General features: G+C 41.7%; 3 protein-coding genes and 1 non-coding gene across 7 annotated transcripts; 1 reads left to right on the top strand and 3 right to left on the bottom strand.

Annotated features, from left to right (window-relative positions):
• Positions 1-16: 16 nt before the first annotated feature.
• On the top strand, positions 17-2712 carry gcgb (glucagon b). 3 transcript variants are annotated; one of them, XM_088315829.1, is made up of 4 exons: positions 17-623; positions 710-806; positions 1582-1728; positions 2379-2712. In XM_088315829.1, the coding sequence occupies exons 2-4, from the start codon at positions 718-720 to the stop codon at positions 2500-2502; spliced, it is 360 nt and encodes a 119-aa protein (XP_088171955.1). In that variant the 5' UTR covers positions 17-623; positions 710-717; the 3' UTR covers positions 2503-2712. The 3 variants fall into 3 exon arrangements, with proteins under 3 accessions (XP_088171955.1, XP_088171956.1, XP_088171954.1); XM_088315830.1 differs by having other exon boundaries at positions 707-806; positions 2382-2712; XM_088315828.1 differs by having other exon boundaries at positions 707-806.
• A 1322-nt stretch (positions 2713-4034) lies between these two features.
• On the bottom strand, positions 4035-19306 carry slc4a10b (solute carrier family 4 member 10b). Of its 2 annotated transcripts, XM_088315816.1 has the most exons (27): positions 19056-19306; positions 18007-18048; positions 16315-16396; positions 15393-15545; positions 15154-15292; positions 14002-14162; positions 13537-13722; positions 13317-13405; positions 11884-12041; positions 11717-11804; positions 10569-10715; positions 10087-10187; positions 9817-9991; positions 8922-9055; positions 8738-8834; positions 8589-8668; positions 8354-8459; positions 7715-7876; positions 7170-7283; positions 6925-7086; positions 6567-6818; positions 5860-5928; positions 5533-5706; positions 5137-5256; positions 4998-5062; positions 4768-4871; positions 4035-4589 (listed from the first exon to the last, which is right to left on the bottom strand). In XM_088315816.1, exons 1-26 carry the CDS (start codon positions 19101-19103, stop codon positions 4796-4798), a joined length of 3180 nt encoding a protein of 1059 aa, XP_088171942.1. In that variant the 5' UTR covers positions 19104-19306; the 3' UTR covers positions 4035-4589; positions 4768-4795. The 2 variants fall into 2 exon arrangements, with proteins under 2 accessions (XP_088171942.1, XP_088171941.1); XM_088315815.1 differs by having other exon boundaries at positions 8589-8834; positions 19056-19304.
• LOC148323718 (U6 spliceosomal RNA) lies at positions 8225-8331 on the bottom strand. The gene has a single exon (XR_015846574.1). It is a non-coding gene; the product is annotated as a U6 spliceosomal RNA (small nuclear RNA).
• Positions 19307-20609: 1303 nt separating the features above from the next.
• Positions 20610-25691, bottom strand: tbr1b (T-box brain transcription factor 1b). Its single transcript, XM_088315827.1, has 6 exons — positions 24991-25691; positions 24731-24885; positions 23861-23982; positions 23597-23755; positions 23438-23499; positions 20610-22344 (listed from the first exon to the last, which is right to left on the bottom strand). Exons 1-6 carry the CDS (start codon positions 25689-25691, stop codon positions 21525-21527), a joined length of 2019 nt encoding a protein of 672 aa, XP_088171953.1. The 3' UTR covers positions 20610-21524.
• Between the last annotated feature and the right edge of the window lie 2206 nt (positions 25692-27897).

Here is a 27897-nt window from a genome sequence, read left to right as displayed (position 1 = left end):
ATTCGGGCATTTAGCATCATGGAAATAATTTTGGTATTCTTATCTGACCTGAAAAACGGGAACATTTTGGATTTCACAACACAACAGCTCTCCTTTTTTCTGAATTTGGTCTCATGATGTCCGCAATGCAAGCCCGAAGGCAAGCAGAGGGCAGTAAAAGCCCAAACTGCCATAGATTAATAGAAATCTTACAAATTTTAATTTTTTTTTTTAAAACTACTCTGACGTCGTTGACTAAATCCGATCGTAACCGAACATGGAGGTTGTTAATTCATTTTTGACAGCTAAGCGACTCCTCCGAGGGCCAAACAAATGGCTGAGCAATCAAGTCATCGGACATGCGAGGATGGGGACCCTTTTCCTGACCACATGTCGCTCCCGTGGTGTTTGTTGGAGTCAAATAGACTCAATGAGACAGAAGCTGATTAATGGAGCAAGCGTGAAAGCGACAATGTTGAGGTTCCAGTGACGGAGGAGTCACCTGGGAGAGTGCTCCTGCTCTCCACTATATAAGACGGAGCGCACCAAGTGTCGGCCACGAAACGCATCAGGACACCGCAAGGAGGACGAGGGCCGCCATCCACGCAACAAACGAAATTCCCATCAGACATTAAAGCCCACTGGTGAGACTTGCGTTGCTTCTTTCAAATGTTTTGTTTTGGGTTTTTTTTTTGTTTGTTTTTTTACCTGTGACTTCTCGTGACAGAAGCTTGAAGGATGCAACACGCTCACTCTTTGGCTGGACTTCTGCTCCTCATCATCGTCCAAAGCAGCTGGCAGGTGCCTGACCACGACACAAACTCAATGTAAGGACAACTCAGATGACCGTCATTTGCATTCATTGAACACTTTTGACATTTTAAATTGATGAGAAACATTATAGATTAATTCTAATTAGAATAATAGATAATACTTAGTATCATTTTTACTTAATTTAACATCGGGTGTATTAATGGGCTTAAACAGAAGTCAAAATTTAAAACTTTTTCCTCAATTTAAATTTGTACCTATTATGTTTGCAATACTAAATGATGTACTTATGGCCATTTAACTTTTTTACTTACAAGTATGTTAAAGTCACATGATTGTACTTTGCAAAATGTGTAGGTGACCTGAAAATTAATTTCAAAAGCATGAAGTGAAAAAAATAAAATAAGAAATGCTTTAAAACATAAATCTTCATTTTAAGTTTTTGACTGGAAGAAATCACACAATTTATATTTATAAATACATATTTAACAGGTGACCATAAATAGAATGAAATTGAAAATAAAATAAGTGGGTTTTTTTTGTTCGTGATAAAAAACGTACAGTTAAGAAAATAAAAATCTCAAACAAAATACCATCTGACTTTATAATTTACATAACATTTTTTTGTTTGTACTTGTTGCCATTTGGTGGTTCAACATTTTATTTTTTACAATACATCCATACAAATATGTAAGTCACTGTGGGTAGATTGAAAAATCGGCCGATGTATTCTCGAGCTTTATTTGTTTGCTCCTAAAATGTAGGCACACATTGTGTTTAAAAAAAAAAACGTACCTGGAGTTCCTTCATCTTCATTTTTCTATTTTTAAGTGAGATTCCCATTTCGAGTGAACCTCTGGAGCCTTCCAGCATGAAGAGACATTCCGAGGGGACGTTTTCCAACGACTACAGTAAATACCTGGAAACGAGAAGAGCTCAAGACTTTGTTCAGTGGCTCAAGAACTCAAAACGAAACGGGTGAGTGTCGTCTTCTCCAGACGTGTGATACACTCATGTGGAAGGGGGAAAGATCAGGAAAGCCATTGCTGTGCTCCTTCACGTCTGACGGTTTTTTTTTTTTTCAACGCCACTTCCGTGTGACCAAATTTTCAAACATGGGACATAACATAGGACATAAGCAATGGATAATATAAATTAATTGTACATATATAGCGCAAAAGCTACATCGATTTTATACAAAAACGCTCCGTTTTTTTTTTTTTTTTGTTCTTCTTTAAAATTGACACCGGCGCACACTAACGCGTGCTGCCATCTTGTGGTCTTACATTAGAATTACAACCAACACATACGCCCAACAAAATAGTTATTATTCACCTGAACGAAAAAAATAGTACATAATACGCAAAATATCGGCCCCGCGATTCTGAAACCCCGATAGACTCGGGGTTTACTGTTCAGATGTTGAATTTGCAGATCATAGTGGATCCTAATGATATATCACTCGTACATTTTTACATGATTCAGGAAATTGTGAAAAAAAAATCCTAGTTACAGGATGGGGTAAGGCGCTACACTTATTAGCATCATCATATCATAAGTCAAACAATCACATGTACTTTATCAAGTAAATTGAAAACAGAGTTGAGTGACAGTGTGGTCATGTTTAGCAGAAGTGCAATTCGGCGCCATGCGGACGGCACCTACACCAGCGACATGAGCGCCTACCTGCAGGACCAGGCCGCCGAGGAGTTTGTGAGCTGGCTCAAGGCCGGCCGTGGCAGACGGCAGTAGACGTTGACGTGCAGCATCCCACAACTCATTAAATGTTTCACAAAGTGTGCCATCATTTTCAGTTGGTCGTCCTATTCTTCTTGCCACTATCGTCCATTATTTACAGATTATGTACTTCAGTAAGGAGTAAACCACGTGAATGAAATGACTTCTTTCATGCTCACATGAATTTGAATGGGAACATGACAATTGTTTTTTTTTTTGGCTACCATCTACAAAACAGATTGAGTGCAATAAATATTATATATAAATATATATAGTATTTCATTTGTTACCTGTGGGAGTTCCAATGTAAAGGCTGCTGACCATCTTCATAAAAGGATTGTGTCCGCGCATATTTTCACACTTCATATATTAAAAAAAAAGCTTGCTTTGCTGCCATCTTGTGGTATGGTGGTGCCAAGAAACTGCAATAAAGTGAGTTGAGCTTCATGAAGCCCAAAAAGTAGTGCTTTGACACCATCTTGTGGCATTTTGGTGCCAAAGAACTAAAGTGAGTTGACGAATAGCATTAAAAGGACAATGTGTAGAATGTTTGGATTTTTCAAAGTCCGTTAATTTAAAGAAAACAAAAAAAACACTTGTTTCAATAATATGCAAAATATATAAGTATATATAATATATTTCTGGAGGCAATGATCCGATCACAAATTGGCTGGATAAATTGCCACAACACATCTTAGTGCCAAGGAAATATGTTGAATTTGGGAGCTTCATGGAGACAAAGTAGTGCCTTGATACAACCTTATGTCATCTCTGTGCCACAAAACCAGGTTGAAATTTTGGGAGGATCGTTGAGGAGTCAAAGCCCTGGCTAATACAAAAGTAGTGTTTTGGCGTCGTCTTGTAGAATCTTAAGGCAATTGTAAACCTTTTAATTTTTATCATGCGTGGCAGGGCTTGATGAGAAAAAGCGCTCTCTCTCATCTCTAAGTACCAGGCTAAGGCGTTCTCAGCATGTCACGGGAGAAGGACATCCCACAGCAAAGCCAAAGAAAAGAGAAATGCTGTCAATCAGTTTGTTGGCCAACAAGCGGCGGGTCGTCACATTCCAGCGCCTCCTCGGAAACAATAACGTGCGTGACGCGCTTTGGGATGCGCCGCCTCTCTTAGCTGTCATCTGAAAGCTCGTCAAACATCTGCCGAGCAAACCTCAGGCCACTCCACCACACTCCGTGCTCCGATTTTCTATTAATAGGCCAATTAGAACAACGATAGCAACATCGACACTCAACGCAACTGATAGTAGACGGCAATTCATTTTACCCACGATACAAACGGACGAGGATTTATAAATGTTTTGCTCCCGGTAGCACAATTAAAGCGTTTAAACAGTTAATCAATATCCGATGTTCTAAGTACTATTTTAACAAACTTTCTGAGTCTTTAAAAATCGCTGGCCCGGTAGAGCTGAGATGAATTCAATGGTGCGTTCAAGTGTCAACATTCCAAATTGGAAATGTGAAATGTCCACAAAAACGAACAAATGCTCTCAAATATATCCGGCAAAAATGACAGCAAATATTCTCAAGTCGTGTTTGTTAAAGAGTTTATAGATTGTAACAAGTGCACACAAGTGATGAGTGATGATTGAAATGACACAATTCTGACACAAAAGCCTTTCGGCAACATTCAACTACTCCAAACGATTATTTACATTCTCAAGGAGGAAATGATTGGATACATTTAGCGAATATATCAATGACACGACACAAAATATCATTTAGGGATGAAAAGTGTCAATAATGTGCATCGTCACCATCATTTTGCATTATGGCTTTTCTGCCTTTTGATAAATCTCCGAGGACAGCTATAAGATGAACAGCTTCAAGAAAACAGAACTATATTACAAAAAAAAATAAAAAATAAAAAGAGCTTGGCCTAGACCTCGACAAAGCGTTTAACATGAGACGAGTTTTCAAACGGTTTGACACTTACACACATTACAAGGTGACATGAAGGGCGAATAATTACAAATCGAGGGGGAAAAAAAACAAAAACACTGACACAGTTGTAGTTGCCATACCTACTAGTTCCTCATGGCACTTTCTAATCATGTGTGAGAGGAGCAAGAATGTTGTGTCCACCTGACAACGTAAGAAAGAAGATTCAGAATGAACACATGAAAGTGTATTTGTACGATTCGGAACTGTAATTCTTTTGTTTTAGGTTTAACTTGACAGTTAACATCATTTGGGGTGTTTCAAGTTTCATTTTTTTTTCACATGAATTGGAAATAAATGAAGTCCCCCATGACATTCTTACCGTAACATGAGATGTTGTTGCAAAGGTTCTAGCTTGTAGCGTTCCAAGTGTTTCCAAAAGAACCTTTAGACATCTCATCGGTGATGTTGATGATGGGTAACCCTCTGCGGAATAGGAGGCGTCAACCAACATTCCAAAAATCCGTACAATGGGACGCGATACGATTCGTTACCCCCCGTTGGAGTCGTTCCAAATAAACAGATGGTGCGTAACAATCAAAAATAGCTTACTTGCATCCCTCCAATGGCACGTGGACCACGCCTTCTTCCTCAACAAGGATGCTTTGCTCTTCCTCCTGAAAAGGAGCAAAACTTCATTTGCTGAGCGAAACTCTGCACCGGCGCGGGCAAATGAGACAAATGGCACAACCTCGTCAGCGTCCTCCAGCTTCTTCTTCTTGCTCTCTGGCATGAGGTCATCCAACCAGCTCAGCTCTCTCTTTGAGAAGATGCAGTCCAACAGTTTCCGGATGAAAACCAGAGCCAACACCTGAGGGAGCGACAAGTTCACGTACGACACGGTGTAGGTCAGCGGCGCTCAAATCGGGAAATCGGGTCCTCAAGCCGCTATCTACAGCAATTTCTTGACTTACAATTAGGACCCAACTGATTAATTGGTGGATTTAATCAGCTGATATTAACTTTTAAAAATCAGCCAAATCACACTGATTGTTTTTTTTTTTCCGTTTGTTTTTATAAACTCCATACATCTTGTCAAATAAAACCAAAAACGCTGGAGTCGACATGAGCCGTGTTGTGCGCACACCATCATGGGGAAGACGATGGCGGCCTTGGAGGTCTTGATGACCCAGAGAAGAATCAAACAGCTGAGCTGGATGAAAGTGAACAGATGCACTTTCCTCAGGGGGACGTGACGCAGGTAGATGAAATCTGGCTGGTGCTTGGCTGGCATGCCGAATAGCGTGAGACGGTCAAAGAACTGGAGAGGACAAAACTGGATGAGGAGATGCAAACAAGCTGGGGAGTCGAACATGGAGGCAACATGACTAAATGTTTAAAAAGAAAAAAAAAGACACACCTCATGATGGAAACTAGCGTAAATGTAAAATGTTTGTCAACTTGGTGAATGTACCTGTATTCCTCGGAGAGAAGACGCTCCCATATAGAGAAAGACGCCGTACAACACGGGCATGGGAATGAACTGCAGGACGACAAAACATTGTTGGATCACAATTTGATGTGATTCAGTGCAAAAAAAAATAAAAAATAATAAAAAAAATAAAATAAAATAAAATAAAAAAAATAATTAAATAACTGATTAAAGAAGTTAGCTCCAAGAATTAAATACATGGTTTTGGCAAGTAAAAAAAACAAAAAAAAAAAGAGGTAAAAAAAAAACATTTGACATGAAGGGTGAGTTTGCAATCTCCCTCCGCAAAAACCCTTTTTGTCATAAAACAGCCATTATGGCTTGACAGAAGTCCGTAATAAATGTATATTATCTGAGAGGGGGAAAAAAAGTTCTCTCTGGCTCCATCTTGTGCCACCGCGCCTTAAGAAAAACAACCAATCAAAGACAGCAAGGGGTGACTTTGGTTTGAAGTTTTTTGGTTTTTTTTGTTTTTTTTTGCGAGGCTGCAGCGGTGTGCCTCCAATAAGTGTCCATGCGATAGTTACCGTATGCCAAAATTAGAGGCACAAGATAAAGCCAGAGATGGATGATTTTATTTGAACAGATCCTATTTATTAAGATGCATCGAGCATGTTGTTGTCAAGAACACTTTTGACTTGACTTCCCCTTTAATAACAAAATCAAGTAGCAAAGAGCGCGTTTGCGACCTTGAGCACGGACGTCATGAAGACGGAGCAGCCCATGAGGACGAAGATCATGAGGCCGGTGAGACGCTGCTCCCTGATGCCCAGGAACTTGGGCTGCTCGCCGGGCGCCGAACACTGCGACTCCAGCTTGAGGCTGTTGACGTGCGTGATGGAGAGCACGGTGGCCGCCACGAACCACGGTAAGCCCATCAGCGAGCAGATGCCGAGCATCAGCCCCACCATGAACAGATCCAGGTGGTACCCGCAGCCTTTCTGCAAAGGCGGACACGGAGCAAATTATGAACTTGACGGACTTTGATTGCAAGACAGGAAGAATGTTCCAATTTGTGCCGCAAAACACGCAAAGGCAGGGAAGAACCTTAAGCTTGTGCTCCTTCCTGTTTATGATGACAGCTGTAATCTGCTGGTCCATGAAGATGAGAATGGTGCACAGCAGAGCTGGAAAGAGCGTGATGACGACGGTCCACCAGGGATTGGGCCCCAGCGGGTTGATGAACCAGCCTCGATCATCTCTGGTTGGCTTCAATTGGGAACATCCGTTGGATGTGAATGTGAAGCAACACAAACGTCTCACACACACACACACACACACACCTCACTCACCTTAAACACACTTGGAACTTTTAATTTTGGAGAAGGGATCCCTAAGGAGTAGTCAACCAGGACCATGGTGAAGATGGTGATGAAAACCGCAAAATCACTGATGATGGACCTCACCTGATAGAGAATTTTGTTTAGAAAAACCGCATGAAAATATATGACATATTCAGAGCTAGGCAGTTCGTCCCGGTCGGATACTCATTTTTTTATTTCCAGTGACAAATTCTAAAAAAAATTTAAAAAATAAAAAAAGAGGATTTTAGTCAGTGTTTTAAAGACATTTAAAAAAAATAATAAGTGGTGAAAATGCTATAAAAACACAGCTATAGTTTATTTAAATAGTGCCTTTCTATATCGCAGCTTTTTATTGTGTGTGGGTGGGGCGGGGGGTGTTCTGGAACGTAGCCCCCATGAAAAAGGTTGAGGACAACAAAATCGAATGTTGTAGTACTAGGAAAAATCCACCAGGAAGCATCATTGCACCATCTCGAATGACGTGTGTTAAAAGCAATGAAGCATTCCTTCCCTGCTCCGGGATGACGTCATACCTTTGTGGGGAAGTAACTGCTGAAGCGGAACTCCTTAAGGAAGGATGACATGAGGACGGTGGAAAAGAAGAGAATGACGCACCAGAAGAGAACGTCAGGGACGTAGGGTCCGTTGGGACCGCAGGCGCTGCCCACAAACTCGCCGCGCTTTTCAACGCAGTCCTGCGAAAGGATAAGCAGATCAAGGAGGACGTTTTGATTAGCAACGAATCAAAATTGAAGTTTCCACGCGTCGGCTTTACAAGCATCCATGTCCGCGGGAAACAGAAACAGGGGAGGGGGAAAAAAAAGATGCTATTTGGTGGCGATTTGCAGTGAATAATCCAATATAATCCTGCCCACATGCCCTTAATCTCCTCTGTTCTCAATCTGGGAGAGCATGCCACTTTAAGGTGGAAAAAAATATAAATGCGCATTTTGTCATTTCTGCATTTTTTTTTTTTTATATTCCTCAACCACAAATCAGAATCAGAATGCCCTTCATTGTCATTGTACTCTTTGTGCAACGAGATTAGAGGGTAACGCTTCACGATTGTGCGCGTCGTCCATGCGTAGGGAACCATGCTAATCTTCTCTGCATCGTTCCAATTTTAGTATGCGTCTCACCAAAGTGAGATGGAAATCAAGGCAAACTTGTACCTTGACCTGCAACGCTTCCCAGTAGATCTCTGACGCGGTGATGTTATTGAACTCCCAGTGCTTCAGGGTGCCATTGGTGGGGTCAGAAGGCTCAACGCATGAACATCTGCGGACGCACACAAACATCTGGGTGTCAAACTAATCCCACAGCTGTGCCGAATTCACGAGTCCTCCAAGAAGTGTGCCGTAATGACGCCGTTCTTTCGTGACTGCGTGAGAGAAGCTGTCCACCTACGAGTACAAGGAGAGCTTGTCCAGGTTGTTGTTCTTGTTAAACGGATAGTAGTCGCCCAAGTAGATGAGTTTCTCCAAGGCCTCGTAAATGAAGATGATGCAGATGAGCGAGGCGAAGGCTTCCTCCGTAAAGCGAGTGATGTAACACACCAGGGAACTGGCGTCCGTGGCGACCAGAAGGATGCAGAGGAACGCCGTCCACAAGCCGATGCAGGTCCTCAGGGACAGGTAGGACAGGCCGTACTCCCTGCCGGGACGAAGAAGAAAAAAAGAAATAAACTTTATTGGAGGTGAGATGATTTGTGAGTTTGGTCGCATTGAAATGGAAACGTACTTGCAGAATTTGAAGAGTATCTTTTCAAAGACGAGCACCGGGCCGGTGCTGCCCAGAATGGTGAGCGGCTGCCCGGCAAACAAGGAATAAACGATTCCCGTCAACGAGGCACCAAACAGCGACTCAATTGCACTCTGCGGAAGGGAAAAGGACAGCGGGGATAAATCAGAAACTGGAATTATAATATAGAACCACTGTTGCCATGGTTACCGTGACAAAGTAAATGAGTTACTTAACCGATTACTTTACGCTAAAAAGTCATTTCGTTCGGCGACAGGTTACTTGGTTTTTCTTTTTTGATGATTATTTTTATCGGAAAAAAAATCTATTATGGATTTCACTTAAAATAAATGGCTACTTGTTTTTACAAAATAATAATAAATCACTTAATTTAATGAAAATATTTTTCAAGGCAATTTGGCTGACATATTTAATTTAACGGGGAAGTCAACCCAAAAACGTTCTTTCTATATAATAAGTTCTCTCGTCGGAACACGGCGCTCTGATTAATATTGCATTTATGGAATCAGAGTTAAGCAGTAAAATACGCCCGTTTCTTGGCCATCTCAGAGGGCGGCCATTTTGTCATTTCGGTCGACTGAAAACGGCGTCAGGGCTCAGATAACGACCAATCACGGCTCAACCTGCTTTCTGAAGCTAAGCCACGATTGGTCGTTAACTGAGCCCTGCGCAATTGTGATGTCTTTTTCAGTCAAAGGAGATCGTTTGGCCAACGATGGCACTAAAACTCGACTATAGCAACACGGGTCAGAACATCTGATCAGATTCTCCGGACAATTGATTGCTCATTTTCCTCAGAGTCGATTAAAGACGTGGCCAAATGGTCATCCCGAGCGATGCGGAACATGACGATGAAGACAGCGAGTGCTTTTACTATGCGTCCTTCAGTCGCCTCGCCCAGAAGTCCTCCGAAGGTGATGACGGGGGACATGCAGGCACAATAGAGGAACAGGAAAGAAGCCACACACTGCAAACTGAACGCGTCCGTGTAGTCGGACAAGTAGTGGGGCGCTTTGCGCTTGATGTCGAGAAGCAGACCACCAAACCATCTGGGAATATTAAATAATGCAATTAAATGTCTCTCAAACGCTGGGATTTTATTGAGGAGAAAAAAAAAACTAAAGAAATCTGCAGCTGTCCTTACTTCCCCGTGCGTTGCAGTTCAGGACCGGCGTGGCCTTCGTGCTCCTCTTCATTCCCCTCAGCGAAGTCGTTTGGTAAATTGGCATTTTTCTTCCTCTTCTCCTGTTCAATAAACAAATCCGCCGGGTTCATTGGTACTACAACATGTTTACATCATTCGTCATCGCAGATGGAAGGAATAAATTGCTTGACTTCAAGTTGCCTGCTCATTTTCTGCTATGAGGTATTAATTCTGGAATTTGCTTCTCAAATAATAATAAAGTGTAATTGCACATCCACACCACTAGTTGGCAGTGGCGCTCTCCTTAATTGAGAAACACCGCTTTAGAATCAGCAGGAATGTAGTCCTGATAAGGAGCAATAATTCAGAGAATCAGAAGAGTGGTGGAAAATTGCGAGCTGTAGATTGTTGAAAAGAAAAACTCAACTTCAAGGTGGATACGCGCTTTACGATAATACAAAAAAAAAAAAAAATGTCCTTACCTGAGAAGGTACATTCTTGGGTGGTTCTATTCGAATGGATGGATCCCACTCCCCTGGTGGCAAGACGGTAACTTGATCGAGGAATTCGTCGATCCCGGCAATCAGATCATTTCGGTCTTTAGCTTTATATGCCACATCGTGGAAAACCTGAAAAGAAATTCCCACGTGGGTGCGGGTAATCAATTCCATTATTCACTTCTTCCAATCGATGTTTCATTTGAAATTCTACATGACTTCCTGATTGGTTGGCCACAACATGACATCTTGGCCTTAATCTCTTTGCAGATGTTTGAGTTTACAGGAATTTCAAATAAATAATTTTTTTCATTAGTTGTGCCACCACCAGCATGAAATCTGTTTGAAAAGAGCCACAAATGGGACAAAAGTGAACAACTTTTAGGAAAGGAGGGACACTATCAAACAGAAAATGAGTACACTCACAAGGAGCTGCTCTAGACCACAACTAACATCCAAATGCTCACACTCGTGCAAATGAACTCCAGCTCCTAACATTGTCTCAATAGGCCACGCCCCTTATAGGCAAGCGTCATACATTTATTGTACTTTTGTTAATTTATTTCATTCAGATTTTATATAAACATAACACAAACAGAAAAACAACAACAACAAAAACAAAACAAACAAAAAATAGAAAAAATTTATTATTATAAAAAAGTATTGCATTTATTGTACTTTATTAAAAAAATTAAAATAAATGTTATTTACAATCACAGTGGTCATCCGTCGCGTTTTGTTTCTTTCTTGTCACTTGCAGCTCGTCTTGTTTCAGTAAGAGGAAGGCACTGCACATGGCATCGGTGAGCTTTTATTGACCTTCGCTCCAGTTCACTTACCAAAACCTCTCACGCCCTCATACAGTAAGTACCTTTTTTTTTTTTTTTTCACATTCAGTCAAGAATTAAAGAGTTTCCATTTTTTTCCTCTCTGATGATGGACAAGAGCCTAAATCCTGGTCAGAATGGGATGACTAATCCCCAAAAAGCTTGTCATAAAAGCTCTGAGCTGCGCGTCATGCTGAGAAATGTTCCATCACTTTGGGAGCGTGTTGCGTTCGGCTCAACTGTGAATTCATGCAAACATGACATGCGCTCGCTTGGTGTGCAAAGCAAGAGCCTCAGCGCGCCTACCTCGTCTGTCATGAGCGTAGCGATGGACCTGCCGATCTCGTGATATTGCGGGTCTCTTCCAACGGGTCCCAGGAGAATAAAAAGAAACCTGGCATTCAACAGAAAAATGTGGCATTGTCGTTTGTCTGGAGATGAGATGGAGCCCACCGGCGTGTGAGCATCCTCACCTCGAGGCGATGGGGACCTCAGCGAGCCCACTGAGAAGAACGGCCGGTGAGAGACGAACAAAAGCCACCACAGGTTTGGGGAGAAAGTCCAACTCTCCGATTAACACGTTGCACGCCTCAGCGCCCGGTGGAATCTTCTTCATGAAATGAAGATCCATCTGAAAGAGGACGGACGGTACAGCAGAGGTTGTCCAAAGTTTCAGAAAAACCAAAGGGCCACTTTGACATTTTGCTTGAAATTGAAAAATAAGCAAAGCAATCATAGAAGGTGTCCCACAAGGCACGATCCACTTCCTCTTTCAATTTCGTTTTGTTTGACAGCTTCGGCTTTGCAGTTTTTCTAAGCGTATGTTAAATAAAAATACTTTGTCTTTGAAGTGTATTCAATTGAATATTGGTTGATAAGGATTAGAAAATTATTGAATGTTGTTTTTCTATCCAAGTACATTTTATACAGCGTCCCAACTTGGTTGGAATTGGGGAATGTATTTTAAGATCCCGAATCACTAAAATCCACTAATAGCAGGGTTTAAGATAGAACATCCTCGGAGATTAATAACAACTCACACCGAAACTGTGTTCCATATGAATCTTTTTAAGAGTTAATCCTCACATTTAGCACAAAGCGCTATTTTGGGACCATCTATCGAGATATGTTTTCTAAGGACGCGGTAGATCATGTCTGAAACATAGAAGGGTCCTTTCACAATAACACAATGATGATGTCAATATGATTTTCTTTCAAATAATCAAATAAAATAAAAAATTAAAAAATAAAATAAATAGAATCTACTCTCTCCTTTTCAACGCCTGATGCAACAAATGCTGGCAGAGTGAAGAGTGACGAATTATGTGGCAGTCACAAGCAGTAACCGGAGAGTGTTGCTTGTTCCTTCCTTGCACTCAAAAAGCAGCAAAACAATCTCCCAACTTTTTATAATGTGTTACGCAAGAAAGTTGACGATGAGGAGGATGATTACGACATGCAAGGATAAACTTTATGTATAGACAAGCACATTACGACCAGACCCCGACCTTGTCTGAGGGTCACCGTCATGGACATTATGTGGATAACGTTTTAACAGGGATTTTTTTTTTTTCATCTTTGTCTTTCCTGTGTGCGGTTCTCTTGTGCATTCATTTCCGTGAATGTCTATTCTGTTATAATCCTAATCCATACTAAATATATATTTCATACGACCGGGGACGAGTTATTGATGGATTATCATTAAACCACAGAAAGTTATAATAATAACCGAGGGCTCCTTGGCCTCTTGATGTCACATTAAATGTTAATACAGTCGTCAGCGGACGCGGAATTTGATCAATACTCCAAATGTGCGGTTTTCCATCGGGAATGCTCACTTTGCTGCCGATGGGGATGTCACAATTCATTATTCACGTTCATTCATGAGTGACTGTCCAAAGAGTACCTTGCTGAAATCCACGGAGCTGTTCTCTCTGGTCACGTCCCCTTTTCCTTCTGGACCTGCTAAATGCGACTGGGAAGATGTCATCTGACCTGCGTGATCCAGAAAAAACAGATGAGTTTCCGTTTGAATGGATCCGGATGACGCAGGGAGTCGAAACACTCGAGAGTTTTGAACGGCGACGTCGTAGCAGGCGAGGAGATGCGTCTTGAGCGGTCCTCACCATTCTTGTCCAGGTGAACGTCTGACGTCCGTCGTCCCATGTCAGCGAGCGAGCGCACGATAGGTAAACGATTGGCCAGCTTCTTCTGGTTCTGGTGATGGTGTCGCTTCAAAAGGGCTTTGCGCACTTTTTTCCGGAGCTCGTCGCCCAGTGGCGAGTAAAGCTCCTGGTGGTCCAGGACCATGTCTACGTACAAGAGAAGAGAAATACAGAAGACAACTTCTTTTTTTTTTTTTTTCCTCCTTCTCCTGCGAAACTTCAGGGTTGATTGGCCTCGTCTTTAACTTCCAGGATGTCCTGTTCAAGCGTTCTTGAATCTAGATAACGCTTCATTGACAGCACAGAGTATGCCGTGTATTAATTTGAGCTGATGGAGAATATTTTTTTGCAACTGTCCAGGCGGCTCTACTGAGTGGTTTTTGGGGTGTGATGTCATCCATCGCAGATGTCTTGCTCGTCCCGTACCTGCGATCTCCTCGATGGTGCCGGCCCTCATGTCGAGCAGCACGGTGCCGTTGATGATGCAGCTGCGCAGCTCAAACAGGCTGTGCAGCGACAGCGTGGCCACGTAGGGTTTACTCCATCGCTCTCCTCCGTCCTCCACGTCCTCCTCAAACTTCAGCCACCTGCCACGACAGTCGCTCAGATTAGGCGCCGTCAGACGGGAGCAAAGCGACGTGCCATCTGCTCGTGCGCCACACGTCGCGCTTTGATAGCTCCTGCTCTCACGTCGACTCATTTAGCGGAGCAACGTATTGCCTTTTGTCGGGACGTCGCTGTAAATAAAGTATGTCGCCGTTTTGTGGATAAATGGAGGATGTTGAAATGATGCTAACTTGCAAAAGGCACATTTCTATAAAATGACCAAGGCGTTGTCTGTAAGAAGATGTTAATGGATGCAACGTTGGTCTCACTTTTGAGAGCTCAGCTCAGGCCCTCCATCATGAGTGCTGAGAATTTTTGCATCTGCCATTTTATTTTTTTATTTAATTAATTAATTTAATCTCCAATATTGCAAATTCATCCATACGAATTTTTGATAATTAATTAATCAAGACCTGGTTAAAGTTACAATTTCATCCTCTCTCAGATTTCTGTGGTCTCCCATTGACGCAGACTGATTTAGTTTTTTTCTGCTTTTATTTTGGAAAATAACAATCAACTTTTTTGCCAATTTTCTGACGGATGTTTCGGCCCCAACCCACAATGATTCATAATTCACATTTGTAAATTTCCTGCAATGCCAAATTAAAATAATTTTGTGTTTTTTTTAATAAATGAATAGAAATTGTGTTTTTTATCTGATTCATCCATTAATGAACAAAATAATTGACACCACTAATCAATTATTAAAATAATTGTTGGTAGCACCGATGCGACCTAATGTGTCACAAACTGATTCCAAAGCTCTGTTTAGTACAAAAGCAGTGCTTTGGCGCCATCTTCAGGCATTTACTGTATACAAGTGGGTTTGAATCCTTCCTTCCCACCCTTCTAAAACATTCATGTTAGGTTCGGCGAAGACGTATTTATGTGCCCTGTGATTGGCTGGTGACCACACGAGCACACAACCGCAATCGGAAGCAGGTGAAGCACAGTCGAAAACACCGAAGCTACCTGGCGCTCTCCTTCCACTCGCAATCCTCGCCCTCCTTCACGAAAATCTCGTCCATCTCCGTAAAAAGGTCGTGAGGAATGTGCTCCTCATCCTCGTCTTCCGTCCCGAGGAGGAACTGAACCCTCTGTGAGGGAGTGTCTGGGAACAGACCGTGAGCGGTCACATTTTTTGTACGGACAAAAGTAATGGGACATAAAGTGAAAATGGGAATACTAAAAGGATTCGGGCTCATTCGTACCGTAGAGAGGAGACTCTCTCCCTTCCACCAATGGGAGGGCCCGCTCCCTGCTCCTCCGTTTGTGTTTGTTACCATGGTGACGGTGCCTACGATGGCTGCGTTGTCTGGTGCTGCCCAAAGGGACGTGAACCCCGATGTACAGAGTCCTGTGACCTGGGAACGCATTCCAGCAGGGTGAGGAGGGCAATCGAGAGGAATAAACACGTACGTGCGTGCGTGCGTGCGTGCGTGCGTGCGTGCGTGCGTGTGTGTGTGTGTGGGTGCGTGCGTGTGTGTGTGTGGGTGTGTGCGTACGTACATCGGCGTTGAGCAGCTTTACAGATAATCATCATGGATGAGTACAACCTCTTTGAGATAGTCCATGAAATGTTATATTGTATTAACAATGGATTTCTGCTCATGCCTTTTAATAAAGTGCACAGTTCAAGCTAGCAATGTGATGACTGAGCTTCTTATGCAACCAAATTTGAACACGACAATCACAATAAGGAACTTTTTTTTCTTTTTAAAGGGAAGTCAACCCCCCAAATTTCCATTTTCTATAGTCTAGGAATATGTTCGATGCAGGCACACGTCATTGTGATTAATGTTGCATTTGTGGAATATGAAAAATGGCCGCCAACCTGAGATGGATGAAAATGGGTGGATTTGCTGCTTAATTTATAATCCAAAAAAGAAATACAAATCAAATTTGAGAGATTCGACAAAATGTTTAGATTAGTGAAGGCACAATTGTGTCATTGCAAATATTTTTTGGGGGGGGTGTAGACTTCCCATTTAAATGAAAACCTTAAAAAAGAGCATTTTTCATTTTCTTTTTTTTATTTTTATTTATTTATTATTTTTACATTTTTTATTTCCATTTGAGTTAAATTATTACTATTTTGGATGCACCTGTGAATCCGATATTTTTTTAAGCTACCTTCAAGATCCTCCGGCTCAAAGTTGGTGCTTTGCTGCGAGCGTGTTCCTCCTCTGTCCACGACAGCTTCATCATCACTCCCCTACACATTCAACAGTGGGGAAAAAAATATTTTTGAGTAGGTAGGCAATAATGCCGAAAAAATGTGCTCCTTGAAATTTTTCCCAGCAAAGGAAATTAATTGCATTTATTAACCTTTCTCAAAACTGCTGTGTGTAAAAAAACAAACAAAAAAAACAGATGTTTTAAAGCTACCATCGGTTAAAATGAATAAATGTTTGTCCAACAATGTGTGAGAAAAAAAATAAATAAATGAAAGCGCGTGATTCCTAATCCAAGTGTGTGATCAGCACCAAAGCGGAAATAACTTTGGGAACCCAACACATTTAACGACGTAATTTCCCATCATTCCAAGCAAGGCACGAAACAGTCCGAAGCGCATTCTCACACTTGACCGTACGTCTGCTCATCAATGCAAGCACACACACACACACACACTCAAAGAACTTAATACAGAAGGGCTTTTTAATCCTTAAAGCTGCTGCTGGGTGACAGCCCCCCCCCCCCCAGCCTCTCCTCCACAGCCATCTTGACCTGCAGCTGACTATCGAGGCATTTCCATAATGAACTTTTTTTTTTTTTTTTTAAAGCCTGGCAGGCTGGACAGTTTAATGTTAATCTGTTTGCAAATACACACTGCATAGTGCATTGACAGATTAAACTGCTTGTATTTGTTATAAAAATACAGCACGCATATTAGCTCGCTTTCATTGAAAGGACGAGGTGAGTCAGTACCGTAAGAGGGTTCCTGAAATCAAATCATTTTCTCTATTGAAATGAATGGAAATGTCATTAATCCGTTCCCAGCGTACGCCACCTAAAACAAATTTTTTACATGTTTTTTGATAAGAAAAAAATAACACTCGATTATGGTGTACTTTTATGCTGCAAATGCCGTTCTTTGCAGAGGATAAAGAACACATGCCTATGAGAATTGTCATATAATCTGTCATCATCAGTTGCTAGACTGTTTTTGTTCAAATAAAAATGCTCCAAAAATCGTGACCTGTTTCAGCTCTTCAGTCAGCTCAAATCGAATCGGCAACGGAATCTGCTGGGTCAAAAACGATTGCGCAAAAAATAACACACTCTGTTCAAAATCCGCAGCTAACCGACGAGTGGCACATGAAAACATCCCGGCATTTTTAGGATGTGTTTAAAGACACAATATGGGGTAAAACTATGAAAAAAATAATAAATCTTGTGATTTAAAACACCGTTAATGGGTCGTGAGGACATTCCAACGATCCAAATGGGATAACTGGCACCAATCAAGGTTGGACGACTAAAACTGGAGTGTCAAAGTGCTGGCAAGCCACTCAGCTTAGGTGACGTGACAGGATGTGGCACACGCTTGGACGGTGGCCCTACAGATGGTGGAGGCGCGCTTGATGGCGACGCCGCGCAAGACGCATTTCATCCTTTAACGTCGTGCCTATATCTTTGGCGCAGACTGACAGCTTTGACGGCCTGCTTTTTGGCAGATGATTTATATATGCGGTATTGCAAACACATTTGGAAAACTGACACATGGGACAGGTCATATATAAGTAGTATAGATGGCAAATAGAAAGACATTCTAAATATGAACAAATGATGCGTCCTTGTGCATCTCGACACAATTTTACTCACCAAACTTCTCCGGCCAACAGATGAGCCGAAAGAAGAGTTGACCTGCAAGACAAATCAAATGTATTGTGAGTTTAAAACTACCTTTTATTTTAGTTTCACATGACAGATTCACTGTAAAATTTTATTTTTAGATGACCTCGTGTTTTGCGGCCAAAGCCACACAAACACACAGAGACACACAAGTCCGGAAAGCTCTGCAGCCAAAAAGCCAGGCGCTTAAAACCTTGGGCTAAATGGGGGGGAAAAAAAAAAAAAAAAAGCTGCTTGGATGTAAATGGCATAGAGCTGATGACAACAAATCTCCATCAAAATTCATGCAACCTATATGTCTGTGCAGAAAGTTCTAAACGTTGAAATTTTATTTAACAGAAAGTTCCTTTTGTCAGTAATTGCTTTTTTAAAAGGTCATTTTCAAAAAGCAGTTAAAAACACATTTTTTTAGACAAGCATCAGACCAGTATAGTGTAATAAAATAAAAAGGGGTTTGTTTGTAAATGGAAAATCGATGCCACTAGATGGCGACAAAGCGCCTGAAAAGGTGCGCATCGTAAAGCATCAACACCATGCATTAAGCATGTACGCAAACACAAACTCATGTTACATCAAAACTGGCCAACATGTGGGTTGCTAGCTAGGAAATTAGACTGAAGAACTCACTATGGAAATTGTGAAAGAAATTTCTCAACAATTCTGGAAATGAATCATAGTTCTGTATTGAATATAAAATACATTACAGAATATAAGAGAGCTCTATGAACGTCTGTTCGGTTCCCCATGAGCTGCAAATGAAGGAATAGCTTGCCATGTAATTACATTTAAAACAATGAAATTATAATAGCACAAAAGTGGTCAAATAATAACGCTTTTTTTTATTTTAATTAAATCACACCAAATGAACCAATTAGTTTCAGTCCTTTTCTACTCTAAATGGTCCAAATCATTTAAATAAAAAAAAAAAAAAAAACACACACATTTTTATCATTTTTGTACCGTCAACATGAGCCTCTGTCAATTCCAGTTTGGATAAAAAGAAATGTTGAAATGCTTACAGTGGGTAGCAGTGGCTCCATGTGTACGCCGTGGTCCTGCGTGTCCATGCTGCAGTGTCGTGGGTGGCAATGGAGATGACGATGAGGATGAAGATGATGATGATGATGATGATGATGATGATGATGATGATGATGATGATGATGATGATGATGATGATGCTGAGCCCAGCCAAAGAGTAATCCAGTGAATGGAAGGGCAGCAAGCAAGAGAGGAAAAACCAAGGCAGTCGCGTGTTCATGTTGACCATTTAGTCATTCATGGGCATCTGCCGTTGAAATAATCAGCTCTAAATGCCAGATTATTTTGATTCAATTGAAGTGTTTAGTCTCCCAGCAACAGTGAAGTGGGATATCGGATTTGTTCGGGATTTTAAGAAGAGAAAATCCCATAACGGGAATATGAATAATTTGAGCAGGCTAATTTGATTTTTGTCAATTAGCATGAAATTGTTGAATTTAAAATTTCATGGCTGTAATCAAATTAGAAAAATTAAGATAACAAAATTAGCGCTTTACTTTCAAGACAGCCTGCGTCTTCACGTCGCGGAGTTTCCTCCCGAGCAGTTGTGTGCGACATCGCTTGCAGCCGCCATCTTCGGTGTGAGAGTGATTGGGTGTCGATTTCAGACCTCATCTTCTTGAATCTTCTTGTGCCATCGACTTAATTTGAAAATGACCAAAATTTATTAGGTCACGCTACACAAAAATGGCTCAAACGGAACTTTTCTTGAAGTAACATTTGAACACACTTTTTAGCCACCGTAAGCACAGACTTACAGACACGGGTCTCTCAATGATTAAGCAGGCTTCCAATGTCACCCTCACAAATCCAAATATGAAAAAAAGGCATAATTCCGATTATAAATCAAAACGACTGTGTAACACATTTGCCTGACCCCAAACTGACCTGGATTGTTTTTTCTGTGCTCCGTCCAACAGATAAACAGCAACATCTGTGTAAGTGTCGCCATCTGCTGTTTGATCCCGGGAACTTCTCTTCATTGAATGCGCCTTCCTTCAAAGACGCAAACATACACACGCCATTGAGAATCACTGACACCAAAATAGCAACTAAATACATATTGAAAACAGTTTAACACATTGCTAGTGACAAATTGTGCACATGACTTAATCACTTAAAGAAAAAGAGGTTCCGCACACACCGACAGAACAAAACAAAAAGTGTCACAAAGTCATTTTTATCCATCTCTGAATCTGCCAGTTGTGTTGTACTCTCATCTGCGGTCAATTGAAAGTTACGTCAATTTGTTATCTATGTATCGAATCTGGACACTTGGGCGGCTTCATAAATTACATTTTTACATCTGATAAGTAGTTAGCCACATTTGTGAGCCTCCCCTCAACACGGGAATAGGAAAAAAATGCTTTAAGAGATCCTGAACCTTCAAAATAGCCAATTTAAAACTAATAGCAATAGTCGATGTTTTAAATTGATGATGTAATCAGGGAGACTAGACTCAAAAATCACCTGCCAATACATTTTATACAGAACCTGATGATAACCTAACATTATTTATTCTGTTTCTATGACATTTCAACAGAGACTAATCTTTTCACAACAACAAAAAGCCTCCATTAAAATAAATAAATAAAGAAATCACATTACACACATATACATATGTTGTTTTCAAGCACGTATCACAAATGTAGCGGTGATCCGTATAACATCAGAAACATTTGGTAGCCTACGTTTTAGGATTAAGTACAAAAAAAACGAGTGTTTTGCTACACAAAAACATATTCTCAATATGTGTATATACTGTGTATATAGAGATAGATCAATATCACTTGAGGCTACTTGACAGGATATTTGTTCATTTCGACACCACGTCGTGTATTTGGAGGATACAGCCGATCACTATCACCAATAATCAATATTCATATATAAATTATATTCATATTTACAGTGGCCCTGATTGCAAGAAGTGAAAGGTGGAGAATGTACACTTTTTGGCTATTAACAGTGGATGTGAACTGTCACATTTTATATTGATAGAAGGAAGGATAGAGTGAATGGCAAAAGTCTACACACCCCTGTTCAAATGTACCTGAACTTTATTTGGAGTTAATCAGAGGGGGGTTAAATGATGCCAAATGTGCGCTGACTTGCCGCTTGGGATGCGTTTGAATGCTGATTGGTTCATTGTGAGCACAGCCACAACTGAGTTACAAGAGGGTGTGGACACTTGTGCAACTGCAGTATCTCAGTTTATGAGATTGAGATGTACAAATTACAGCGTATTTTATTATTTATTTATTTTTTTACATCATTTAATGGCATTTGAACAGGGGTGTGTAGACTTTTTATTACCCATTGTAATGATGGCTAGTGGGAAGGTTAGCAGAATGGTAGGATGAAAGAACGAATGGGTTGAAGGTTGGATAGAGTCTGGCAATAGCAGGAGGGATGTGAGTGTGTGAGAGAGAAAGAGAAAGATAAGATTAGATTTAGCTGGTCGGGTAGAAGCTGTAGTAGCCAATGTCCTTGGAGCAGGTTTTGTCCTCCCTCAGGAGGTCCGTCTTGAGCGGGGACACAGCGTCTAGCACCGGGGTGGAGGAGGGCGACATCCTCCTCCGCTTGACCGCCTCGAAGATGCCCGAGTCGCTGGAGTCGATCGACTTAATAGAGGACGGCGTCTCGATCCAGCCCGACTCCGAGGTCACGTCTTTGGCCTTGGCCTCCTCGGAGGCGACCGGCGAGCGCTGCGTGGGGACTGAGTCTCCCTCCTCGGCCAGGCAGTTGCTCCTCCCCCCGATGGAGTTGGCGGGCCAGCAGGGGAACACCGAGCTGGCTTTGCCGCCGACTCCCCCGCAGTACTGCGGCGGGGTGCGTCCCCCGCCCCACCCCGAAGGGTCCGCGTAGTAGCCGAGGGCCCGGTTGGAGCAGCCCGCCGCGGGCAAGGGCAGCGCCTTGACGCCGGCCGCCGCGTACGACAACAGGGTGGCGGCGTTGCCGGCGAAGTCGGCGGCCTCGTAGGCCGAGGCGGCGAAGTCCAGTCGGTTGTTGGCAGGGGAGACGAACCAGCGCTGCGGGGCGCCGCCCACCGGGGGCTCGTCGCTCTGCAAGCTGTTGCCGAGGGCCACGCCGCGGTCGGCGCCAGCAGCCGCCGCCACGCCGGGATGGAAGCGAGATTTGGCGTAGGAGCTGACGAACTGCTCCTGGAGGAAGGGGCTGTGCACGGCGTAGCGGGGCCCGGCCATGAGATGCGAGCGGGTGGACTCGCCCGGGGACGGAGTGAGGCGGTCGATGTCGCAGCCTGTGTACACACTGGAAACAAACACCGGCGCAAAGTGACTCCAAACATGCAACACGTGGAAATACACACTTGATTTGGCACACGAAAAAGGAAATGATTAAATTATTTCGTTGCAATCACATCAGTTGCAAGCCTGTTATTAATGACACTTTCCAACGCTAATTATGTATTTTTATACAAGTATTTGCTTTTTTTTTTTACATTATTATATTTAGATTTTTATTTCTATTTTCTCCGTTTTTTTAAACAAGTAATTATAAGTTTTATCGATATATTTTTTAATAAAAATATATTGTAACTTTAAATATTGGATATATATTAAATCTATGATAATTTAAGTAAAATGAGTAAAGATAATATTCGTAGAGATTATGAAAAATAATATTTTATCCAGATTTGATTTGCTACACTTTTTCACTGTTTTCTAAATCCTTTTTAATCGTGCTAACATTGTATTATAAACGATCTTATCATTATATCATTTTTATTACGCATAGTAGTAGTAGTATTTCATTATTTAAAAATCAAACCGTATTATTATCATTATAAACATTATTATTATGTTCATTATGTCGTTCGAAATAATTTTCACAGTTTTCTTAATTTCTCTTTTTAATATATCGAGATGTATACAAATCATGCCAATACTAGATTCAAAGCTTTTCTAGCACGTCTTTCGAGATGCACCCACTGGCCACTTGATTAGGTACACCAACGCACAAATACACTCTGCTGCATTAAAACAGAGTTTTTGTGATTGTTGAGTAAATTAAACATTTGTTTTCAAATAAACAAAATATTTTGGCATTCATGAGATACACACAACGTTTGATTTCGGAACTAATACTTCTAATATCACTTGAAAATCAGTTTGTAGCACCAGGCAGTTTCTAAAGATGCAAATATTGGCCACTTGATTAGGTACACCTACGCACCAATACATAATGTAGAACTGATATTTATCTCACTTCATCGTGATAAATAGCGAACAAATATTGTTCGTGTGTGAAACCAAATACAATCCGATTATTGTGACAAATAACGACATTTTGGCTCAAAGTGGGAACTGATTTTATGTTCAGCAGCATTCGCTCCGAATCTTACGTGTCATAGTTGTCCCGGAATCCTTTGGCAAAAGGGTTGTGGTCAATTTTCAGCTGCGTAATCTGTTGGAGGGAAACGTGAACGCAGGCTTTATTGTCACCTCAGGTCAAAAGTTAACCAAGTTGAATCCAATTCCATTTTACGCATCGGTGCTCTTACGTCGGTGTTCTGGTAGGCGGTGACGGCGATGAACTGCGTCTCGGTGAAGGTGAACGTCTGCACTCGGCCCGGTTGGCTTCCGTCCTCTGTTCCGTCCTCGTTCACTTCCACCACGTGGAGCCTCGGCTGGTACTTGTGCAGAGACTGCAGGACCACCATCTGCACCCAGCACATGTTTGCTTCATTTGTGATGACGAGATGTGCAGAAAATACACGGAAAGGAATCATGTTAGGTCAACAGATCGCATGTGATGGCCGTCTTACCTGTCCCGTGTTGTTGGATGCGCCTTTATTGTTTGTCAGCTTTAATTTGCCGAAAGAGATCTCCTGACGCATCCAATGAGCGCCCGTGTTCGGCGAGTCCGGGTGCATGTAAACACGATTTCCTAGCAAAAAAAAAAAATGTTTTCGGAAATTCAACCGAGAGCCTAATGGAGAAGCTTTATATCGGAGATAAAAATATAGGAAAGCTCAGTTTAGAAATTTTAATCAGTTTTGTAGTTCATGTAATTTTCATTTTTGTATTACGACAAATAGTCCTATTTAATTGTAGTTGAATGTGTGTTATTTAGTCGTTCAAGCATATAATAATAATAATAATAATAATAATAATAATAATAATAATAATAATAATAATAATAATGATAAAAAACAGTTGGAATTAAAACTGACCAGTGACTTCAAACTGTATTTGATTATTTACTTGGAAAAAAAAACAAGTGAAAAAATACTTTTAGTAAAGAGTATTATTTACCTGCCTGGTCCCGTCAATAAATATAATTGTCACATCTAGCCGTTGAATTTGCATGCAAATATACACCAATGATGCTAAACATTGTTTTAAAAAATGGGCTAATTCAAATTGAGCAAAGTAGAAAAAAAAGTCTGTAGTTTTTTCCAAAATATCTTGAACAATTTTGTATGCATTCGTTCAGTGTTTTGTTCAGTTGCATTCGTTTGATTTCAATTTACGTGTTATTTAACTGCCTTTACTTAAAAATGCTGAGATAAATTATTTTAACAATTAAATAAATTCAATAATTGCAACATATTTTACTCCTAAAATAAATGTTACTCACACATTCCGCTTCCCGAATGGACAAAAGGCGTGCGAGATTTATTTGAGAGCATTACCCACGACGTTGGTGTCCGCCTTTCCGCAAGGCACCCACTTGCCTCCCTGGAACCGCCAATGATTTGGATCAGCCAGGATAACATCCACAAAAATGTTGTAGTGAGCAGTTGGGTCCAAGCCTGAAATGTTGAAGCTTAAAAACGGGAACATCCTCCTACAACACAAAAAAGGCCGTGTGGGGGGATTAAAAAAAAGTTACATTTGAAGGGGTGGCAGGTGCAAAATGTTGAAATCAAAGTGGAATTCAAATGCTCCTCACCGTCCCTGCTTGGTGATGATCATCTCGGTCTGATGCCGGTGGAACTTGAGCCACAGGGCCCTGTTGCACAAATACACCTGCGCCTTCCCCGGTACCAGTCCCGCAGCCTGAGCCGGGGAGAACTGGTAGAAGGCGCCTCCCTGGTACGCGGCCCCGTACTGCTGCGCGTACGGGTAGCCGGCGGCGGCGGGCGGAGGTGGCGGCGGCGGCGGCGGGTAGCCCTGGGCCGCGGACGAGTTGCTCAGCAGGCCGTTGTAGGCTCCGTTGGCCAGAACCGGGTGGTGGGCCACGTAGCGGCCGGGGCTGCCGATGGAGAAGGCGGCGTGCTGGCTCGGGTACGGGAACATGGCTCCTGCGGAGGCGGACGGCGGAGGCTGCGCGGACGGAGAGAAGTTGCACTTGCCTCCCGCGCCTGCTCCATGGAGGGTGTGACCGTGACGGGCGTCGGCGTCTCCGTGCGCACCGATGCCGGGAGGGGAGAGTTTGCCCCCGTGCGCGTCCTTGGGCTTGGGGAAAGTGTCTGCCTCCGACTCATTCGTCATCTCCCTGGGGCTTTTTTTCACGGGCGAATTTCCCTCCGCGTGCTTTGTGATTATGGACGAAGGATGCGCGTCCATTCCATCGCAGCCCGAATGTGCGCTGCTCGCGTGCACGCGCTTCCCTGACGGGTCACCAGGTTGAGGCGAGAGTTGCACTTGCATAACGAAACCTATAGATTTCTGCAGTCTCTCTTTCTATATATTTGTTGCTATTTGCATACGTCTCCCACAATGCAACACAGGTGATTGAAGACTTTGAGCAATTCAGCGTGAGGGAATGCGTGAGGGCGCGACTGCTGCCACTAATGAAACCAGCACGCTGATTGGCCGCATGAGGCTGCGCGTGCAGTTTAATTAGGGACGTCTTAATTAAGAGTGAGCCATGCAAGTGCAGCGGGAATAGGAACCGGGCCACCACAAATAGCCCAAATCAGAGAATAACTGCAGGCTGCAGCTCATGATAATTGGTATGAAAAAAAAATGAATATCATGCTGGAAACGTTCCATAACCCAAATTGGGACAAAATGGAACTTTTTGGGTTACTTAATCCAAAAAGTTGGGTGAACGGAATAACTTATAAAACTTTTCGGGATATTTGTTTTCAACCCAATTGTTTTTAGAGTGTGCACGTGGAGGACTGGGTTAGAAAAAAATTAGGTTGCATTGGTTGTATTCAAATTTTTTAGACAAAACAATACAATTTTCAGGGTAGTTTTATTATTGATTTTTTTCAATCCATAATTGGGTTATTTAAGACCCATCTGTCGTCCCAGTGCAGGTTATTTACCTCAGTGTTTAGCTATTTTACCCGCGTTATTTACCTATTTATGCGCCATGAGTGCCAAAGTATGTCTGTGGAGGACAAGAGGGGATTTATTATTCACATCAATGACAGACAGCCCATGACAGCCTAGTGCACGGGATGCCTTAAAATGTTTGTGATATAGCGTGAAATCACAGCGTCCCACTGAAGATGTGTTTATGAGTCCCAGGGCTGCTTAATATTTCATAAGGCGCGGAAGTTATGAGCCAGTGCACCGATATCGGGGACATGTCACAATAAGGCGAGGGAAACGTTCCAGGTTGGAGGGGCGACTGTTGACTTTTGAATATTTGAAAGAAAAGATAAGCATGTTGATTTGGGCCATTTCAATAGGCACACCTGCACAATTAAGAAATCCAATAAAACAAAAGTGTCTCAAATGCAAACACTTGAACGTGTTGTTGTTGACTGTCTATATTTTTTTTACATTATGACACATCTATATATTTATAGCAATGATAATAATATTAAATAAGCGGGACAAATTCTGAATCCTGAACATGTGAGAGTCCATCCATTGAAATTCATCTTGTCCTAATTTTTCCCCACTAAAACCGATACAATATTCTTAAGTCCATAAAAACAAGTATATGACACTCCTCGAATTTGTGTGTCCTTAAAAAAAGTGATATCATGCTGAGCAATCATCATATGACAGATATACTTTTATCGCCAAAGTTGTCAATGCAGCCAAATGAAACTTATCATCTGGATGATTCAGTTATTAAAAAAAAATATAAAATAAAAAAAAAAAAAGTGAAGTGGGAGCAGCTGCAGCCACGGCTGCACAGTGAACACCTTGCTCTCCGGCCTAATAAGCTTATTACCAAGGTAACACATGCTGTTGGGAGGGGGGGGGGGTGCGAGGTGGGTGAGACCTCATCCAGATTGCTGGGCACTTTAAGGCAGCATTCATTGCTTTGGAAGAGCAAATTCATGCATGAGAAGAAAACCCTCCAAAAAATTTAAAAGGAACACACTTGAAAGTATTCCTGAACACATTTTCTTATACTCACTTGCTGGAAATTGTGGGGGGAAAAAAATCACCTTGACAAAATGAAAATGATTTGGCAGGAAGATTTTCCACATAAGAGACACTTTGTGGGATATTTGCGAGTACTGTATGGTTTGTCAAAATATTTTTGATTTAAATACACAATATTTCATTTCCTTTCATTGTACATGATGACACTACTTTTTTTTAGGTTAATAATTACTAAAAAGTGTCTGCTCATTACGGACTTTCGATTGATGACATTTTATGGCTTGATTGAACATTTTGGTGTTTAAATATATAATATGTAGTTCTCTTTTGGTGTTCATTTTTATAGTAAAGAGACAAGAACAGCATGAAGCAAGCACACCGGGCCTCTTGTTAAGCAAAGTGTGCGAGTGTCAGATGGAAAATTCACAAATAGTTCTTTAAAAAAAAAAAAAAAAAAAAAAGCTACTCACACTATTGTGCTTTAATAAATCTAAATGTGCGTCCGGAAGTTTAAATGTGATTAAAGCATGTTAGAGGCTAAAAAAAAATGTTTTTCTCC

This window comes from Idiotropiscis lumnitzeri, chromosome 14 (genome assembly GCF_059441095.1).
Source record: "Idiotropiscis lumnitzeri isolate Australia: NSW breed Sydney's pygmy pipehorse chromosome 14, RoL_Ilum_1.0, whole genome shotgun sequence".
Taxonomy (NCBI): Eukaryota; Metazoa; Chordata; class Actinopteri; order Syngnathiformes; family Syngnathidae; genus Idiotropiscis; species Idiotropiscis lumnitzeri.
Note: the sequence above shows the minus strand (reverse complement) of the source record. Positions and strands in the feature narration are given on the sequence as shown.

What these genes read in the sequence shown, in the direction of transcription:
- gcgb (XM_088315829.1), top strand. Translation starts at nt 718, where the DNA reads ATGCAACACGCTCACTCTTTGGCTGGACTTCTGCTCCTCATCATCGTC. An exon ending in GACCACGACACAAACTCAAT is followed by an intron (nt 807 to 1,581) that starts GTAAGGACAACT and finishes TCTATTTTTAAG; the next exon opens with TGAGATTCCCATTTCGAGTG. An exon ending in AAGAACTCAAAACGAAACGG is followed by an intron (nt 1,729 to 2,378) that starts GTGAGTGTCGTC and finishes GGTCATGTTTAG; the next exon opens with CAGAAGTGCAATTCGGCGCC.
- slc4a10b (XM_088315815.1), bottom strand. Translation starts at nt 19,103, where the DNA reads ATGGACACGCAGGACCACGGCGTACACATGGAGCCACTGCTACCCACT. An exon ending in GAGAGAGTCTCCTCTCTACG is followed by an intron (nt 15,293 to 15,392) that starts GTACGAATGAGC and finishes GTCTGTTCCCAG; the next exon opens with ACACTCCCTCACAGAGGGTT. An exon ending in AAGTTCCAAGTGTGTTTAAG is followed by an intron (nt 7,087 to 7,169) that starts GTGAGTGAGGTG and finishes TCCCAATTGAAG; the next exon opens with CCAACCAGAGATGATCGAGG.
- tbr1b (XM_088315827.1), bottom strand. Translation starts at nt 25,691, where the DNA reads ATGCAAGTGCAACTCTCGCCTCAACCTGGTGACCCGTCAGGGAAGCGC. An exon ending in CCGCCTACCAGAACACCGAC is followed by an intron (nt 23,500 to 23,596) that starts GTAAGAGCACCG and finishes TCCCTCCAACAG; the next exon opens with ATTACGCAGCTGAAAATTGA. An exon ending in TTCCGGGACAACTATGACAC is followed by an intron (nt 22,345 to 23,437) that starts GTAAGATTCGGA and finishes GTTTGTTTCCAG; the next exon opens with TGTGTACACAGGCTGCGACA.